The following is a 20,268-nucleotide window of genomic DNA, read 5'->3' on the forward strand; positions in this document are numbered from 1 at the left end:
CAGTTTGAAATTCTAAACTGGGCCATTTCCACTAAACTTACCATTATCATGACTTGGCTCTAGTTCTCGATTTGCAGGGATTTGAGAGATTAATTGCAAGGCCATTTTGAGGCTGATAAAATGCATATTAAAATATTTATTTTAAAAAAAAATTCTAACTCAACAGTCAAACTAAATGCAGAATACATACACAGTTAACATATTTGAACAATACTTTTGTGACTAAAGGTTTTGACCTACATAAGTTTCAAACTATAGATTTTAAAAACTCCATCTAGATTTGAAATCAACTGTATGTGCACATAAAAGCGATTATGTTAGAGTGCTTTGGTAACAGAGAATGTGTTGTGAGGGCACTTACTTCTCTATAAGGAGGAAGGATGGCTTAGTTAGTTCAATTGTAATTGTATTTATACAGCGCTTACTACCCCTGACGAGGCGTCGAAGCGTTTTAGTAGCACACTACTCTGGAACCTAAAAAGGATTTGTGGTGAATTAGTGTAGGGAAATATGAAATTAATTTGAGCGGTGGACACGTGAGTCTGTTAGTTGGATTGGAAAGGGTAGTGGAGGGATAGAAACGGGAAGGATCTAGAAAGTTTTTATTTGAAGATCATAGCAGTAGGAGAAGACGTGGGATGAGTAAAGGAGAGATGGGGGGAAGAGTCTCTAGAAGCAGATTATAGAGAAAGGTGAGGTATCAGATGAGTCTAGGAGGGATACTTGAGGGAAGGGTTTAGAAAAGCTTGTTTTGGATATCTGAATAGTAAAAGAATGTTTGAGATAATGCGGGGAGCAGGAGCGAATGGTATAGAAAGGGTTATTTTGGGATCATAGTAGTGGAATGGGGTTTGGGGTGAGTCAGAGATTGAGAGAGGTATAAGGTGAGAAATAGTGTAGTACATTAAAGAAAGTAGTAGAATAAGGTTCGGGATGTATCGGAGAGTGTAGGTAGAGGAAATATTGAGGGAGGTATAGGATGAGATATATATGGTAGTGCATTGGAGATTCTGAATTAGGAGTAAGTAATACATATAAAGATGCAGAAGTACATGGAAGGTACATATGTATAAGGAAGGTAATATAGCTACATTTAGTTGTATTTAATAATCTCCGAGTTTCCAGTGTCACTGTACTTTATGCTAATTTATATTTTTATTACTTTTAAATAATTCAGTAATGAAGCAATTGTATGTAAATAGTTATGATAAAAATTACTTATTTATGCAGTGACCTATGCACCAGTTAAACATGGAATAATATAACCATAGGTAATATGTGCATTTGTTAAACAGACCTAATAAAAATCTATATATTTGTAAACATGATTATTATACACATTCACATAAAAGAAACATCTGAGTGAATGTTGCTCTTTCTATCAGTTTGCCCGGGAAAGTCCATTTGTAATTTGTCTGTAGCTGTCGGGGTTAAGTGGGTCCAGGTTTATTTTCTTTAGTAATGGGTGTATATGACTTTTTTAGGTCTTCTGGAAATATTCCTGTACAGGTGTGGCAGCAGAGGTAGATAGAAGAATGTTTTTTGAAGGTTTATGGTGGACATGGGTCAGAAGGGCTGCCAGCAGGCCTGCGTGCTGTGACCAGATCCATACATTAATTGTGTGATATGAGTTGGAAGGAATGCAGAGGCTGAGTTAGCCTGCTCTTGGAGGGTTTTTTGGAAAAGGGTCAGTGCTGGTGCATTTTCTTTGTTTTAAATAGGAGTCCAACGTGTCTGCTTTAGTTGCGTTAAATGCTAGCTGTTGATAATTGCTGCGATGTAGGACACTAGTTCAAATTACTTCAACTCTGATTCAGTCTTTCAACATTCCGAAGTCATTAAATAGACTAATAAAAATGATAAATACTAACAGTGGTTATTAGCAGGCTTGTGGCAATAAGCGCTACAAACAAACCTTTATTAATGTCCCTTAGAAACTTAAGACTTGCTGAGAGGTCGGAATCCTGAACAGGTAATTTATAAATTAACGGGCGCCACGTACGCCCTGGAGTGGTGATGCAGTGCTTGCATTCTGTAAATATTTGACAGCGTGTGCTGCTATTTCTTACTTCTACATTTCATTTGTGTGACTTAGCTGTTCCCTTTTTCTTTTCCAACCCTCGTCCCTAATTCTGGCTTTTTTCTACTGGACCGGAAGTTGTCGATGGTGAATGTGACGGGTCCTGGTTGCGAATATTTCCTCACTTGCAGCCGCTGCTTGAGGGCTCCACCGTTCATGGAATGCGGCTGGTGCGAGAACACCTGCACGCGCTCGCCCATGTGCTCGGCCACGTGGAATCGGGAAACCTGCTCCCCCGTCATCACTGACGTAAGTATGCAGCGGACATGTCGACAACCTTTGTATGGTTATTTGCCATCATGATATGCTTTTTACCCATGAATGAGTGAGACGCTGATCTTTTGACATTTTCTAATACCATTTCTTTTTTAACTTAATTTCCACTCCTTTCATAGTTTCCACTTTCCACTTTCTGCTTTCTTTGATTACGTATCATTTCCAACTCAGTACAATTTGCCTTTCAGTTTTACCCAAAAAGTGCTCCTGTGTCTGCCACCACGGAGATAACGCTGTGCGGCAGGGATTTCCAGTCTCGTGCTGTGTACTCCTCCGAGCCAGAATTTGCCATTTCACCCGATACACACAAAATCATGGTGGGAGAGACGCCTTGCAACGTTATTCCTGAAAAAAGCCAGATCAAGAGGTGAGCGAGCCGCGTTGGGAAAGTAGACATGGGCTGGGTTGACGCGAAGAGGGGCAGGCCTCTTACACAGTGCAGCAGCGGGAAAGCCATTTTATTTTAAGCCATAGTCGCCAGTTCAGAATGCGGAGCATCTACTGCTGAGTCTGAGGTGGAAAAGGAAGGGGAGAGTTGATGGCACTCGAAATATCTCAATCTTGCTATGGAAGGATCGACTCTGGTCTGCAGCTAAAAGGAGAAGTTTGGTTTTCTTTGTCACTGTCTCATTTGTGGGTGGCATCACCCACTCTGGGAGACGATAGCTTTCTCTATTGTCGTGGAAGCCTCTTGTCGAACCACCTCTGCAGTTGAAAGAGGTCTCCTTGCCCATGTAATCTTTACTCTTTTTGAAGGGATTATGCTCTAAAAATGTCCTTGCATTGTAAATAAAAGTACAGTTTGTCCTTTGTATCCTTCACAAGAGGAAGCTTCTCTGCTGGGATAGTGGGAATTCTGTCATCATTAATTCTGAAGAGTTGAAGCAGCTGCTCGGTCTGTCACTGTCCAATCAGCACCCACAAACACTTCAATGGGTGGATGTGGGGGGGATCCATTGTAGGTGGTTTGCAGTGAGTGAGTGAACCTGCCTGCAGGGGGATGTCTGGAAGGCCCATTTGGACCCTCCTTCCCCTTCTAAATGGCTGCCCTGAGAGGGGGCAATGGTTGTGCCACCTTTTTGTGTCACATAGTCACTGCGCGCCCTGACATCCTTTTTGTCTCTACACCTGTATCCATAATATGGAGCAGGCGCAGTGGCAAGGCATTTCCCTCATTTGTAGGGGGCCATGCCCCATGCAAATGTGGAAACACTCTCTTAAGATTGTGGCTGTGCCATCAGGATAACAAAAGGTGCCACACAAGTGTCTGCAGCTCCTTCTGTAATATAGCAGTGCCCGGGAGGCGCAGAAAATGGGTGCACATGCCCATTGCAGCCTCTAGGCACTGTCTGTAATGGCAGCCCCTGGTATCTCTCTGGATCATTCTCTTAAGTGGAGTAAAACGGTGGTTGCTTGGATGTGAACTCTGCCATTTCAGTTTCCATTCGATTCAACGCCTCCATTTCTTATGAAGAGGTCATGTGATCGTAGAAAAGCAAGAAGTTGAAGGTCTTTTTGTCCTGGAAATACTTTTGCTACAGCTACATCACAACTCAACATATTAACAATCCAAACAGATCAATGCATACAAAATGCTTAAAGATTTGAAAGTTTAAAACATTAAAGAGAAAGGTTGCAATTTACCATTGAGATCATTATAGAGCTCTGATACTACTCAGTAATTCTAATGTGCATGCCTCTCCTCTCTCAGAGGTGCATACTCAAATGGAGCCGCTTGTCAAGAGAGTAGCCAGAAAATTAAAATACCGCCCACTTTGAACCAAAGCACTAATGGCACCAGGCAAGTGAAGCAAGTGAGCCCGACCCTCCCTAGAAGCATTCAAGCATCTATCCATTCAGCCTTCAACACTTCCATCCACCCGCTGCTATCCACCATTTTACCATTACATTCTGCCATCCTTTCATCCATCTATTCACCTATTTACCCTTTCACCCTGTAGAGTGCCACCCGCCCTCTACCCAAGTAATATGTAGCACGAACCCTGGAGGCTGGGTGCAACCCCCATGTATAGATAAAACAGTTGTTGGACCACTTGTGGCCAGGTCCAGACAGAGATCCAAGTGTGTCTAGTGTCAGCTATGTCGACCCTCGGGACCGAGGCCCTTGCGTGTAGGCCCCGGCCACATTGCACACCCACCCTTACTTTAGACTTTCCACCAGTCTTTCGCTTTTCTGTCAACGCATCTTTCTTTAGCGTTAATTATGCACATTTGCCTTCCAAGTTGCAGACGCAAGAGCCCCATAAATAACTCCACCCCCGCTGTAGCTGCTAATGTGGGGGGCTTACAACGCCCCTGCACGCGATATTGCACCAGATGCTTTAACATGAGGGGTGCAATGCTGGTCCATGAGGGCTGGATCTATGCTAGATTAGCCACTATCTAAGTAACTCCTTGTTGGGTTCAGGAGTTTTTTTTTGTCTCCAGTCGATAACCTGAAAATCGTCATGGGGCGGGCACTCGTGCACCAACGCTGAACAGCCATGCACTAGCAAATTTGGATGCTGTGCATCCCTAATCTAGGGCTGCTGCATGCAGGGTTTAACATGGGGGCCATTAACTCTTCCCAAAAAGGTATGTGTAGAGGAGATGTGCTTTATTCCACAGCAGGGAAGAGACTTCCATCTCCTTTAATTGAGAACACCGAAGACCACAGGATTGTAAATATTTTCAGGTATACAGATGACAGAATCGGCAGCATTGGGTGTTTGGGGTAAGGGTCTCCCATGATATAGCCTACACCAAACCGCAACTTCTCAGTTGGTAAAGAGTGTGCTTAAATGACACCAAAGTCGGTAGATGGGTAAATATCTTGCAATACATTCTATAAGCTAACTTATTGCATATAAATTGTCTCCCCAGACACAATTTTAGCAAGTTCACTTCTAACCTAAAGCCCTACAATGTGTTTGGTGTCCTTTGTATAACTTTTGTTAGGGAATTTTCTTGTAACCTGTGTATTGTGTACAGGAAACATAGAACCACCTGTTGCAAGATTTTTAAAATAGAAGTGGTAAGTTTTCTTACGGTCTTCCATGCTTGATCCGTGAGTGTGCAAATTCATGTGTGAGGTTTGTTCCTGCTTTGCGGTGTTTAGCAAGAATGATGTTTCTTGTTGGGGCTTTCTTCTTAGCATGACTGCTAATTTACTGATCCTAAGTCCTGCTTGCCTACACAGCTTGGTTTGTGTCCTTCAAAAAGTGGGATCACAGGCAGCGACTCAGTCCACCGATATCGTAGTGACCATCGAGGAGAAGAAAGGGAATTCTCCATACCGGATCCTTGGCACAGCAGCAATTACAGGCTTCTCATTTGTGGTACGTTTCTAGAACCTCTGTCCTCTTTCGACTGAGTCACAAGGGTGCCATGGTAGATGTCTGCCTAGTGATTGGTCCATCACTCCATCACTGAGTGTGCTATTCAGACTTTGAGATCGCAAACATGACCAAATGGATTGATAGTGCTGAAATCTACTTGTGGTGCTGAATCCTGAACGTCAATGAATATATGGAAAAAGTATCATGGGTGGCTCATTGTCACTGTGGACAATGTGTGTCAAATGTTGTGACTCCTGGCGTATTCATATAATCTTTGCTTTTAAGTTGGGTGTTCAGCGCACAAGGCTTTGTAGTCAAAAAGGAATTGGGTACAACGCGTGTGACATTCTTGCCTGTTCTCACAAGATTAAGCATTGTATCACATCTTCATGCCAGGATTTTACCCCAGATGTCTGAGTAAGTGAACCACTTCCAACACTGGCTGCTAAGAAAAAACAGTTTCATGTTTGGGAACGCAAACACAGGGACGGTGTGCTGCTGTTCCTTGTAGTCTACTCTCCCTGTCTTTGTAGCCAATCGCATGGACTTGGGAATAGCGACCCGCCAATTTGTTTTTCATTAGGCAGTTCATTTCGCAACCCCCTGCAGCTCTGGAGCTTGCGACGCAACCTATTATTACGTAGGTCACATTACAGAATGAAAGACCGGTCACAAAAGGTTGGCGTGTAGTTTGCGACCATCTTTTAGTACATCTGCCCATTAGACAGGATTTGCCAGGTACCGAATAGGCAGACTTTTGAATCTGAATCGGACATGACCACGTTGTTATGGATTTGCACCAAATGATACTCTGTCGTTGAAAAAAACACATCCTTGTACAAACCAAGAACAATTGGAACATAGAATGTTGGGCGCTCTATTCAAGACAATGGAGTGCTCCGGGCTTCAAATGGCTGATAGAAGCCCGGAGCATCAACATTCCAATGTTTTTCTTTCACAGCAGTAGCTGTGAACATAGGTCTCACTGAGCTTGAGGGGATTTCAACCCCCTCGGGCTACGTGAGGCCTTTATTTTACTAATTAAAACATTCTGCATTCTAGGGGCGGAATATTCTAATAGCCTTATAGCCCTCCGTAGCGGACTATACCGGCCATTAAATGCCCGCTCTCTTGTTAAAGGCCCATGCCTTTGGCTCGGCCTTTAACTCTGTGCTGGAATTTTTGCCTACCACATACAGTGCAAAGCTACACCAGTTAAGAGTATCACCTGCAGATTGCCCTGTCATGATGTATGCAATCATTTTTAAACTGTGGGGTCAAGAAAGGAGGTGTGCAGTGTTGACTCGCAAAGGCTAGGTATATGTCACAATTTGGAAGACATCCACTTAAGATGAAGGTACATAGAGTGAATCCATGCATATTTAACTAAGTCAAATGTTAGCCAGAAAGTCTTGCATGTCTCCTGCTCTTGTTGAACCAGTGTTAGGAAGTGTTCTAGAGCAATGTTACTTTGACATCTACATTATCCTCTGTACTCAAATCTTGATCGTGTGTGTTTTTGTTTAACTAGGAGCCCGTCATAACATCTGTTATTCCTTCATTTGGGCCTCTGGCTGGAGGCACTGAGGTTGCTATAAGAGGGAAGAATCTGATGGTTGGAAACAAAAGAAAAGTTTTCATAAACGGAGTAGAGTGTCTCTTCGGAGGTGACAGGTAAGTTGGCTCGTTTACGAAAGATGGTTAGTGTTTCTTGATGGACATCTTGTTTGGGCATTTTCATATTTTACTATTCACTGAAGCCTCCCCAAAGTGGAACAAGCAACTAGCAACAAGAACTACTGATATATTAATCCTAACTCTGCTTTTTCACTTGATTTTGATTTATAATTAGAAATCTCAGTTTGTTGCCAAAATTGGAGTTTGGTTTTGAGCACGTTTGACTGCTATGCCGATATTACTCTTATGCAGAATTTCATAGAATTTGGCAATCTTTTCTTAGTTGTGATGTTTGATTTTGGTCAATATTTTCATTTTGATGTTTGATTGTAATTGACTGGATTAATCAGCAATTCTTGTATGCTGTGTTTTTGGTTCATCCCAAAAAATATTGCTGAGAAGCAGCTACGGCAGCTGGTAGATCAGACTGTTGTCTAAAATAATTTGTCGTCTATTTTTCGCTGCATTACACAGTTGTTAATAAGTACAGATACTTTTTAAAGGAATCAGTGAGACACATTCTACACTTTTCAACCATCTTTCTAAGCTTTTTTCTTCTTTAAAAGAGCAATGTGACGCTCACATGTAATATTCTTTCAATGTCGCACGACCCTGTTTGTATACTTCGTCCAACAGTGGCGGTGGCGAACAGTGGCGTTGCGTCCAAAGGGACGTTGGGGTGTTGCCCCACTAATCAGCATGGCACCACATTCTTCCTCGTTAACTTAACGAGGAAGATTAACTTATTAACTTCACCGGCGTCCTGCGGCCGGAGTCAGTCAGGTCTCAGAGTCAGACGCGTCGCTGAAGGGGGCAGGGGCGGGGCAGCACTTGACTGACAGCAGCAGCAGGGCAGGCCCAGTATGCATGTTTGGGTTTGGGCTGATCATTTTTCTGATCAGCCCGAACATGCGCACTGCAGTGCCGTGCATTAGGAGAGCGAGCAAGGGCGAGGGTTGCCAGTGGCCAGTGGCCGCAGCCCCCGGTCTCCTATGGGTGGGGACAGTCCCTGCTCAAGCCAATCCTGGCGCTGCTGGAGCAGCATCTGGATTGGCTGAGAGGGGTTGCCACCAGCCACTCATGAAGGTGCCAACGGGACCCCGGTCCAGGAGCACACAGCAGAGGTAGCGCGGACCCGGCGGTCAGGTAAGTTTTCAAGGATTTACTTTAGAGACAGACGCGCAAAGGTGTCATTGTAGTTTGCTGGTGGTAATGGTTTACTTTGCAGTTCACGAGTTATGCTTATGATGAGTTCTTTGTGTCTTCCAATTTATTTCCCATGTTGCCTCCTCCTGCATTTGGGGTAAAGGTTCCGAGGGCCTTGTATAGTGATCACTGAAGTACTTACTAAAATGCACAGTACAAACCGAACCGTCTCTCGGTGTTTAAAACATGTGTTTTTGTATAATCTATTTCAAGAGATTCTTTTCTATCAACCGACGACGGGTGAAATGCTGAGCCCGCACTGATAGGATTGACACTTGTGACTCACAGGTGACGCAGAAGTCACCGGCGTTGAGGCAGGCTGTCTGTCTTAGAAACTCAAATTTTTTCAACTTTCCTCTGGCTTCCACCACTCCCGTCCTTGTGTAGCTCTGGCCTTCCCTCCTTGCCACACTCCTTCCTAGCACCCCTTCTCATCCATATCCCACTCAGCCTTTCTGATCTCGACCACATTCATTCCACCCATCTCACAATCTTACTGCACACTCATCAGACCCTTCTTCACCCCCACTGGCCTTCCTCTCAAGGTTCGAAACAAGGTGGGCTGGCTCCACCTTTCATCCTTCTGAGGTCAATCCAGGCAGTACCACTGAGTTGGGCAGTAATGGTACGCATTATTTAAGTGCTCCGAAACATTTCAGTTTGCTATCTTTGATCTTCATCCTTCTTCTCCTCAATGGCACTATGTCTCACACTCTTCGACCCCCCCATTTTGTAGGTGTTTTATTGCGCCTACTCACACTCAGCAAGTTATGGGAAGATGTGAAAGTAAAATGGTGGTATATCTATGTTGAAATATTCCACCCAGATTTAAACCCACAGAACTATGTTTAATTTCTTATCTCCATTGTTTGTTTGATAAAAAATCAAATGTATATCGGCTGTTTAGATATTCTGTTGCTAAGAAAATTGTTTACACTGGTTATCCATAGATAAAAGAATGTCCATAAACATACATTCAGTCACGTATACATGGCGGTCATCAGCTGTTGCAAACTCAAGGGCATTTTGTGCATGTATTTGCAATTCACCACGAGCAAGCTATTCGTACGGTTTATCAAATGATATACATTATTTGGAAAAGGAAAACAAAAACATACCTACATTAAAACACAGGGCCCTTATAGTTAAACTGACGTTTAAATTGTTGACAGCTGTAAACTGTTTTGTGAAACATATATGTAAACAACTGTGCAGTGCCGTACTGACAGCATGTAATCATTTTAAATGCGCTCACCAAGTCAGCAAATGAACAAATTCGAAATTTAAATCCCAAAACCGTCCAACAGATGTTTGACAACCTTTCTCTTGTTCCCAGTTCAAAAAGGCACTCATCGTGTCTAATCACGTCAGGAAGTCAAGGTCTTTCTAGTGTGGTGGTTGTAGTTTTTACCAAACCCCTATAACCTGATCTTAGCAATAGTTCAGGTGTGCGTTCCCTGGGTCACATGACAGAAAACCTGAGTCTTTCCACTGTGCTACTTGTAGTCTTTACAAGAAGCATCCGTCTTCCAATCGATCATCTAGCCCCTTTGGCGTTAATAAATGCAGTCATTTAATCAAATAAACTTCTCTGTGATAGAGTCCTTGACCTGCCAACTCGTTGTGGTCATTTAGCAACAACTTCCGGCAAATGGCTTACCTTATGATTTAATTACTTTAAAAGGCATCGCCACTTGTGATTTATTTTGTTTTGTTCTGATGTGACTTTTCTGTTTGTTTATTCTTACTTCATATTTCATTCTGTTTCGATAATATGTAATGGGTAATATGTAGATTTAAAAATGCTAGTTTGACTATGAATGGCTTTGGCAAAAAAAAGTTTGTTAGCCTCTATGAATGGATTCATGCTTTGCCTGCCTTATCTCAGGCTTGCTGAAATTCCCTTGCCTTATCTCAGGCATGCTGAAATTCCCTCAAACCGCTCATGTTGATTTTAATTTACAATATTTCTCACTGCACTCCTGCATTTTGTTTGAACATTGCTGCCTAACTTACAAGTACTTGTTATACATTAGCCTGTTGAATAGGTTTTAAATCTGGCAGGTAGCCCTAGTCACCAGAAGCAAGACTGGCCCTTCCAAAATACAACATCCTCATGTTTCAGCCATGCTTTTTCTGATGCTGCCCCTGGTATTAGAATAATAGTCCACTGCAAATCGGACAGTTCCTTCACTTCAATACATTAGAAAGGCTTTACTGTGCACCTGTTGTATTGGTCTTTTTTGCAGATGATTTGTGGTGTTTGGTGACCTTCTTATTGCTTCCATGTTTTCTTTGTACTTTTATTCATCTGTTGGAAATCCTTTTTGTGGATTTTGCTAATTTCTTTGATCTCTTTGGCACCTAGTCACACTTAGTGAACCTAGTCTACTTTATAGAGCAGGCATCAGCAACCGGATATGGCAATTACTGTTGTCATGTGCATCTATTATAAGCAAGATTGAGCTTTTTTCTCCGTATAATTTGTAATTTTGCTTTGTCGGTGTGTTTTTCAGGCTGGTTTTTAGATATGCAATGATGTATAGTGAGCCATATGTTTAACCTGTAAGGCAGGTGCAAGGGATGTGTTATGTTTTGTGAAATTGACCTGTTTTATTCAAGTGGCCTGTTCCAGATCATAAACGTTCTGGCATGCAAAAAAAATGGATTTAACTGAGATCTGTGACTGGGGTGAATGTTTGATTTGTTCAGCATGAAGACTGAAGGCGGGGAGCTGGTTTCTGGCATGTTAAACATGTAACACTCCCCTGTGTTTGGTTTCCAGTTCCCTGGGCGAGGCAGGTATGCCCGTTAAACATGTGGGTGCTGCTGAGCTCATGTCCTGGGCTGGGAAGCTTATGTTCAAGGCTATTTTTCAGCACCTTGATCCTTTTTCATGTTTCCATTTTGCCTCTTGGAGTCTTGGTACAGTACAGTGGCTAATAAAAAAAAAAGGCTTCTTTTGATATTACTCAGCAATGCATTGTATCTCAAAGTTTCTTATGAAGCTCTGTGGTTATACTGAATAAGCAGCTACCTATGTTATATGACATCTCTTAAGTAATGTAATAACTGCACTTTCACAATTGCTTTATTAACCTTCTTGCTTTCTCAAATTTGCTTGAAAATGCACCATTTGTCCACTCTTTTAAAAAAAAATTCTCAGGGGGACAACCCCCCCCGAAACTCCCTTTGGTTGTTCGGGCTCGCTCGCTACACTCATTCGCTTCGGTGCAGTATGACAATAATTTTACGCTGCACCACTTTCAAATGTCACCAGCCGCCACTGCTTCGTAATGCAAAGACAGTTTTGAGAAGTAAACACCACTCAAGTTTAGGTGACACACCGATTCCAGTGCATTTACCCCTCTTGATGTGTGATCATAAATCTTAGTAACCCGTAGTTATCTGTGATGCACTGTTTATGAACCATACACATCTATAGACAACTAGCAAATAATTTGTCCCGCATTATCGGTTATATTGCACATTTGAAAGCAATTCTTTAAATAATTAAAATAGGCTTGCAGTAGTTCTTCTTTTTTTGTCACAGAGTAGGGATTACGATATCCCTTTCCTCCTGTCTTTTCGCAGTGGTCATCCCACCATGAAAGGACAGGCGGAAACCGATTCGGGGGCCCGTAGCGGGCCCCCCTTGTGTTGGGGGGAAGTAGCTGTGCACTGGGGGGGTACCCATGATACACCCCTATATTTCAATGCACCAAGAGGCAGGCACTGTGTGGTGCCTGTCACGTAGTGAAGTGAAATACAAAACATGTCTTTTTGACGTTGCGGCGGATGCTGCAGTCAGAAGCACCCGCCGCAATGTTAAATTGCAAAATACGTGGCGGTTGCATCCTAATTTGGTATGCGGGACCGCCGCATGTATTGTGGACGGTCCCGGTTTACTACAGGATGGCAGACAGACTCCAATCCGTCCGCCATCCTAATGAGCCCCATAGTCTGTCCTAAGCGTACTTTATTCTTTTTAGAGCTAAAATATTCTGACAGCAGGAAAGTAGCACCCCTCTTCGGGTAACTAGCCAGCGTGGTCTTGGTATAAAGTTATCTATTTGCTCCTTCTAACATCATCCATTTCTTTTCTGCAGCGGCTCCCACTCATTTTTTAAATTTAGCAGACTCCAGTTGGTTCTATCGGTTAGCTATATTTTGGGAATGATCAACCAAACTTTAAACATTGCATGGAGTTTACTCCAACACTATGGTTTGGGTCTCTAGCCTCTTGCTTTGTCTGATCTATATCATTCTAAAATGGACATTATCTCTCATACAATCTGATGCCCTGGATTCTTCATATTAGACAAAGTGGCCTTATATCATGACTCCTAACAAAAGCTGCCCTCCATGGTGTAATCTTGCATGGCTTCTCTCCGCGCCTGCTGTACTCTGATGCCCTCAGCTACCAACTCTGCTCTTCTGCAGACTAGTGCGTCACAAAGTCCCTTTTAATGCAGTCATTTGAACATTCTGAACATTAAGGTAGACTCCTGATCATACAGCCATCGTATGCCTCAGTGCCCACCATCCAATCAAAATCAGATAGAATAGACCTTCCATGCCAAACTCTTTTATTAGACACAACACAGATGATCATAATAAGATACAATTTAAATAAATTCCGTTATAGTGTACCATTTAAACAGAGCCTCATATCACTTGCATGGCCCGAGGTGCTCTCCGCTCAGTTAGGAAAGATACTACCCCTCCTGTTGTGCATGGTTGCTGTGTGTGTATGTTAATAGTGGGGACATTGTTTTTTTTTTTTTTTTTTTTTTTTTTTTTGAAACCGTTTATTGCAATCTCAAATAGTTACAAGTATGGGCCTACAACCGTCTGGCCGGCCGCTAGAGTGGCAGAAGCATATGACATATATACAGAAAAGTCTCTTGGCGGTGCAAAAAGGTAAATCAGGAGATATCAATAGCGCAGGCCACATAACTCCAAGCCCACAATACGGTTTCCTTTTGTCAAAACACAACAACGCAAAAAAAAAAAACCACACCCGCAAGGCAACCCGCGATCCAAAGGGACAGCATGCGCTCCTTAAGTGGGGGACCCCACCCAGCTGCCAAACTCTGAAGAGGGGAATGGGAATAGATCAGGGACTGGGGAGCCACGTGCCCGTGGCTGGGGGAGGGGGTCGGCTAGGGGGACAGAGCTGGTGAGGCAGCCGGCAGCAGTGGTGGCTCACAAATACCCCCGCGATAGGCGTTCCAGGGGCCCCAGATTTTCACCCACGCCCCAGGCTTACCCCTCGCAACATACACCACCTTCTCGCGAAACATACACCAATCCATGTGTTCTTTCCAGGCCGACACCGCCGGGGGCCTCTGGGATCCCCACAATTGAGCAATGTCACGCTTAGCTATCATGTATCCCAGAGTCACCCACCGCGTCTGCGGAACCGAGTAGTCAGTTGGTTCCCACACATTCAGCAAGCATCTCCTCGCTTCAGGCAACAGCGCGACACGCGTAACCACTCGCAGGACCTCATGCACACCACGCCAGAATCGCTCCACCTTTGGGCATTCCCACAGAATATGCAAGAAAGTTGCCAAAGCACCACAGCCACGCTTACACAATCCATCCTCAGCAAAGCCCATACGTAGAAGCCTTGGCCCCGTCACGTAAACCCGGTGAAGGATCTTAAGCTGGACGAAGCGAAGGCGAGCCGGGATGGCCACCTCCTTCGGAGAGGCCACCGCGGAAATCCAGTCCTCGTCGTCCAATTCCAGCCCATCGGCAACCCAGGCCTCGCGGAGGCCAGTCAGCAGGCCCGATCGGTCGTTGATCAGTTTTTTATATATAAGGGAGATCGTGCTGTCTGGGACATGGCCATCCAGCACTCTGTCCTCCAGGGGGGAAGACTCCGGAATGGATGCGACATCCGGGAAGACGGAGCCCAGCGCGTGGCGGACTTGTAAGTACCGAAAGTACTCACTGCCTTGCAACTGAAACTCCGTCTGCAGCGTCTCGAAAGTTTTGAATCCCCCCCTCGTCCAGAGATCTCCCACCGTGCTGATGCCGATCGTGTCCCACTTCTCGAAGCCCTTCGAGGTCCACAGGGAGCCCAACCTCTCAGACGCATATAGCGGTGACGCCCGGGTCAAACGGTCCTTCCACCCCATAGCTGCGTTAGCCGCGTGCCATACACGCACCATGACACGCGTCGGTCCCGTCAGGCGGGAGTCAGGCGCGCCAGAGTAGAGCGCTCAATTGTAGTCGCCACCGGGCAGGAGCATCTTGTCCATTTCAAATGCCGGGTTCAGGGCGGGCCCGTAAAGGCCATGATTAATCGCAGCTAGCTGGGAGGCCCAGTAATACCGTTTAATATCCGGGAGGGCAACCCCCCCGTCGTACCACGGGAGCGTCAATTTAGCCAAGGCAATACGCGGCCTCCCGTCCCAGAACAGGCGACGCTGCAGACTCTCCGCCTCACGGAAGTAGCGCGCCGGGACCAAGTCCATAGTGTTCTGGAGAGCGTACAGAAAGCGCGGCAACGACATCATCTTAAACAAGGCCGCACGGCCGAGCGGCGAAAGCGGCAGACGCCGCCAACGCACAACGTCCTCCTTCAAGCGCTGGAGGGGGGGTAGCAAATTCCGCTCGTAGCGGGCCTCCGGGTCCAGAGTAATATATATACCCAGGTACCGAAACCCCTGGGAGGCAATCTGGATCGGACAGTCCCGTGGTAGGACCGGAGCCTCCCCGGCAAGCACATATACACAGGATTTCGCCCAGTTGATGACAAGGCCTGAGTTGCGACCGAATGAGCGCAAAACATCAACTAGGACGATCAGTGATTTACGCGGGGAGGCGAGATATAGAAGGATATCATCAGCGTAGAGGGACACGCGGTCCTCATGCTCGGGAGTCCAGTGGAGACCACGGATGGAAGGGTGCCACCGCAGCCACTCCGCCAGGGGTTCCAGGGCCAGTGCAAACAGGAGAGGCGACAGGGGGCAACCCTGTCGCGTGCCCCGTCCCAGTGCGAATGGGGCCGAGACTCGTCCATTCACCACCACCTGCGCCAATGGGCCCGAGTACAACAACTTGACCCAGCTGATGAAGCCCGGTCCGAAGCCAAACTTCGCCAGCATCGCCCAAATGTATGGCCACTCGAGCGTATCAAACGCCATGGTGGCGTCCAAGGACGCCAAAATGGCCGGTTCCCGCACGAACGGGACACGCGCGAGCACCCCGTGCAAGCGTCGCAGATTAAGGGCCGTGTTGCGATGGGGTATGAAGCCGGACTGGTCTTGGTGGACCAAATCGCCCACCACGCCGACCAGCCGGTTGGCCAGCACCTTGGCGAGGATTTTGGGCTCCGCGTTCAAGAGCGAGATAGGCCTATAGGATGTGACCCGCTCACGGGGTCTCCCCTCCTTGTGGATCACTACGATCGTGGCCAGACGCTGGTCCGGTGGAAGGGAACCCCGCGAGCAGGCCGCCAGGAACATCGCGCGCAGGTGGGGCGCCAGTACATCCGGTCGCAGCTTATACAGCTCGATAGGGATGCCATTGGGGCCCATGGCCTTGCCAGATGCGACCGAGCGGATAGCAAGGGCAATTTCGTCCGAGGTGGGAGGAGCGTCCAGCGAATCCCTGTCCTCCACCGAAAGGGAGGGCAGCGCGATGTCCCGAAGCAGGGCATGGGAATCCTCCTCCGAGCAGGGAGAAACCGGGGAATACACCTCGCGGAAATAATCCGCGAAGCAGGAGACAATGGCTTCCGGCTCGGTGACACACACACCATCCATTCTCTCGATCAACGGAACCACACGACTCGCTCTCTCCTTCTTGTCCAACCACGCAATCAATTTACCAGCCTTATCACCCACATCATACAGTCGCCCCTGTTGCTCTCTGCTGAGGCCCCTGGCCGCCTCCGTGACGAGGGCCCTATAGGCCGCCTGCTTGAGGTGTAGAACATGCAATGTGGCATCCGTCACCCCGCTCCCCAGGTCACCCTCTAGTTCAGTAATTTCGGCCTCCACCCGGGTTACCTCCTCCCGCTCGCGCCTCCGGGCATGGGAGATAAAGGAGAGGGCCTCCCCTCTGAGAACTACCTTAAAAGCCTCCCACAGGGAGATAGCCGAGGGGACAGACCCCACATTCTCCTCAAAGTACCGCTGCAAGGATTTGATCAATTCGGCACGAATAGTGGGGTCGCGCAGGTACCAGGCATTGATTGGGGCTACCCTGCCCTCCCCCCTCGGGAAGACATCAAAGTGCAACAGTAGTGGGGAGTGATCTGAAATACCCCGCGCCAGATGGCGCACCTCTCCCACTCTCCCAGCATAGGCCGCAGGGACAAGGACATAATCAAGCCGCGAGAGGCTACCATGGGCACCCGAGTGGAAGGTGTATTGCAGCTGCGCGGGATGCTTTAGTCGCCAGCAATCCACCAATCCTAGTGTATCTAAAAGGCCGGACAGCCACGCCTGTGCCCGGGGGAGGTCCCTAGGGGGATGACGATCCATAGACCCAGAAGCCACCGCATTGAAGTCCCCCCCAACTATCAGAAGCCCACCCGGGAGGTCAAGGAGGAGGCGCCCCAGGTCCGCAAACGTGGTAGATTGCAACCCCGGCGGAACGTACACTGATACAAAAACGACCACTCTGCCCTCCATTCTACCCACCAAGACAGTGTAACGTCCCCTCTCATCATGGCGCACCTCATCAATCTCCAACGGGAGCGAGTTCTTAATCATGATGCCCACCCCCCGCGAGCCCGAGGTGAAGCCCGAGTGGGCCACCAAGCGATAGCCTCGCCGATTCATGGCATGAAAGGAATTACCTATAAGGTGTGTCTCCTGCAGGAAGACCACATCTGGTGAAATTCGTTTGATACTGCAGGACCACACCACGCTTAATCCTATCCCCCAGTCCGTTAACGTTCCATGATAACACAGTCAAATCCCTACCCCCCATCATACATAGAAGCCATCAGTCGTCCCCCAAAGAGCATCTCGAAAACAACAATACAGTAAAGGGTTCGCCTTGCGGTGCAAACAAACAACACTCCACCCCCGCCCACCCATCCCAACAGAACTCCCCCCTCCCTGCACCCCTGCATGAGCCCAGACAGCCCCCCCAAAGTGCAGTGTGCCTGTCGCCCCATAGATGAAAAACTAACTAGTCCCCCAGAGGAGGAGGGAAAGCCCCCAATGGACCCCGTACGACCGCCATAGGAGGGGAACATACACGATCAGTGAATGGTAACAGGAATGTTGTCCAGAGCAAGGCCTACTATTCACCCCTCAGTTCTGATCCGGTGAGCCCTCCCCGCCAACCGCACCCCCCCCACCCCCCCGGCCCCGATCCCCAGGCAGAGTATCCAACCAGGCCCCAGCCGCCTCGGGACGGTCAAAAAAGTGCGTGCGACCATCCACCTCCACCCTCAGCTTAGCTGGAAAAAGCATTGAGTACTTAAGGTTCAGGTCCCGTAGGCGACGTTTAACTCCGAGAAAACTCAGTCTCTGCTTTTGGACCGCCGGAGTAAAGTCAGGGTAGAAATTCACGTCCATATTATCGAGCTTGACCGGTCCCTGTAGCCTAGAAGTCTGCAGGATAGCGTCTCTGTCTCGAAAGTTAAAAATCCGGGCAATGAGAGGCCGCGGCGGGGCTCCGGCCTTACGTCTTCCTCCGGGGACCCTGTGAGCACGTTCCACCGCAAAGAGTTTACTCAGCCCCCGGGGCTGGAGACGGGTGAGGATCAGGTCTTCCACAAACAAATCTGCCGCCTCCTCCTCTCGTCCCTCCGGCACCCCGACAATGCGAACGTTGTTCCTCCGGGCCCGACCCTCGGAGTCCTCCAATCGACGGTCCATCAGGGCGCTCGCCTGGCCAAGCCGGTGCACCTCCTTTTGGAGGGCCGCCACGTCTGTAGTAAGACTCGAGGTAGTGTGGGCCAGGGAATCGACCCGGTCATTTGTTTTAGACAAGTCGGCCCTCACCAGGCCCACATCCACCAGGACCGAGTCTATCTTCTGCGCCAGAGTATCAAAGCGCTGGTCCACCGAGGCCTTCATCTCGGCGATGGCGCCCATGACGTCCCGGAGGGTCAGATCCGCGGGCTGAGCAGACGCCTCAGTCGGGCCCGCGGGGGATGTACGCGGTGCCTCTGGAGATCCCTTCTGGAGGGTGTAGCGGTCCATGCTGTTGGACTGATGTGCCGGGCCACGGCGGGTCGATTTCACCTTCGCCCGGTCGCCATCTTGCTTTGTGGACATGTCTGCACTCCCAAAGTCGTGCCAATCTCCTCGAAAGGGCCGACAAACCAGTTCACGGGTTCCGGGGGGGGGTGACCACTGGACCGCAGGACGACTCACAGCCGGCGGGTCGGCCGGGCACCCGGACAAGGCCACACCACCGCACCCCGCTCCGCAACCCTACCTCGCTTGAGGGCAAGGAGGGCGCAAAAGCGAAAGTGAAAGCGCGGGGCACGCGAGTCGCCCAGCCCTGCCCGCCGCTGTTGTTCACTTTGTCCCCGGATCGCCCCACAACTCCAATCCGGGGGGCCGGCGCGGAGAAGGCCGCAACCTTCGATCGGTGCTCCCACCGGTGTCCGGGGTCCGATTCGAAAACGGAAAACGGGTGCCGCCTCAGCTCGGGTTCACAGATACAGTCCCCTCATCAAGGACAGGATATAATCAGGATTAATTCAGGAGGTCGCGGAGGTCCTCGGGAGCTTCGCACCTACGCGGCCATCTTGGTTGCGCGCTAGGCTCCTCCCCCAGTGGGGACATTGTTGAATAGGACTATCATGCATGAGGGCCAGTTGTGTCCCTGGGAACTTGTAGATGCACTATGCATTAAGTAATGCTGTTAAGAGTAAGCTGTTTTAGTGCATAGGGTATGTTATGTTATAGAATTTGTAGAGCACATTGCCTCGGCAGCCGGGCGTCCCAGCGCTAGTCTCGAAAGTGAACCAACTGTAAGGAGAGACCCAGAGGAGAGAGAAAGAGACCCCACAGAGTACTTAGATGGAGAACAACCAGGTCCTCAGAGGTTTCCTAAAGGACCAATGGTTCTGAATGCACCTCAAAGGAAGAGCTTTCCAAAGGGCAGGGACTTTAGCTTGGAAAGACTGGCCACACGGCCTCCCTATTTTCTGAGGCACAAGTGACACCTACCTACAAGGCCCAAACAATCTGACTCCTAGGCTACCAAATCCCAGTTTTTTTTTCAGAAAAGTGTTATATTCCTTCTTCTGGGTGTATGTTTGTGCATCACATAGTTTCATAAACCAAAAATTCAAAATAGCGAATCAGTCTCAGTGGTGCAGAGCCCTTTCCTGCCTCGCATCTCCTCCTGGTCCTCCAGTTCAGACCCTTGAGATCCAAAGGAGATCTTCTCCCCCTCCAACAGTTGTCAAAGGCCTCCCACACAGCATGGCCCACTGAGTCTCCTTGCTGTCTGTTCCTAACAGGGGAAGGTGATTCAGATTTCAGACACTCATGTCCCACTTTGGAGCCCAGGGAGGAAATCTGACCTCCCATCCTAAGAGTTTTCAAAGTGCAAACTAGAGAGCTGGGTCTTACGTGAGTGTGACATGAGTGTGATTCAGGTAAAAATATGTATGTCATTGGCATGCACTGCAGCTGAGCTCACATGGAATATGTTCCATACTCCATAACTGCTAAATGGATGTTAGATAACTGAAAT

At 47.8% G+C, this 20,268-nt stretch overlaps 1 protein-coding gene across 4 annotated transcripts in view; it reads left to right on the top strand.

The window, feature by feature from the left end:
- The window catches only part of MST1R (macrophage stimulating 1 receptor), a 391,011-nt gene that overhangs the window by 262,963 nt on the left and 107,780 nt on the right, over positions 1-20,268 (top strand). For all 4 annotated transcript variants that reach the window (XM_085625073.1, XM_085625074.1, XM_085625072.1 and 1 more), the window contains exons 5-8: positions 2,159-2,329; positions 2,545-2,723; positions 5,556-5,694; positions 7,226-7,368. In XM_085625073.1, coding sequence (XP_085481199.1) covers positions 2,159-2,329; positions 2,545-2,723; positions 5,556-5,694; positions 7,226-7,368 — 632 coding nt within the window. The remainder of the gene's footprint in view (positions 1-2,158; positions 2,330-2,544; positions 2,724-5,555; positions 5,695-7,225; positions 7,369-20,268) is intronic.

Source organism: Triturus cristatus, chromosome 9, assembly GCF_964204655.1.
Source record: "Triturus cristatus chromosome 9, aTriCri1.1, whole genome shotgun sequence".
Classification (NCBI taxonomy): Eukaryota; Metazoa; Chordata; class Amphibia; order Caudata; family Salamandridae; genus Triturus; species Triturus cristatus.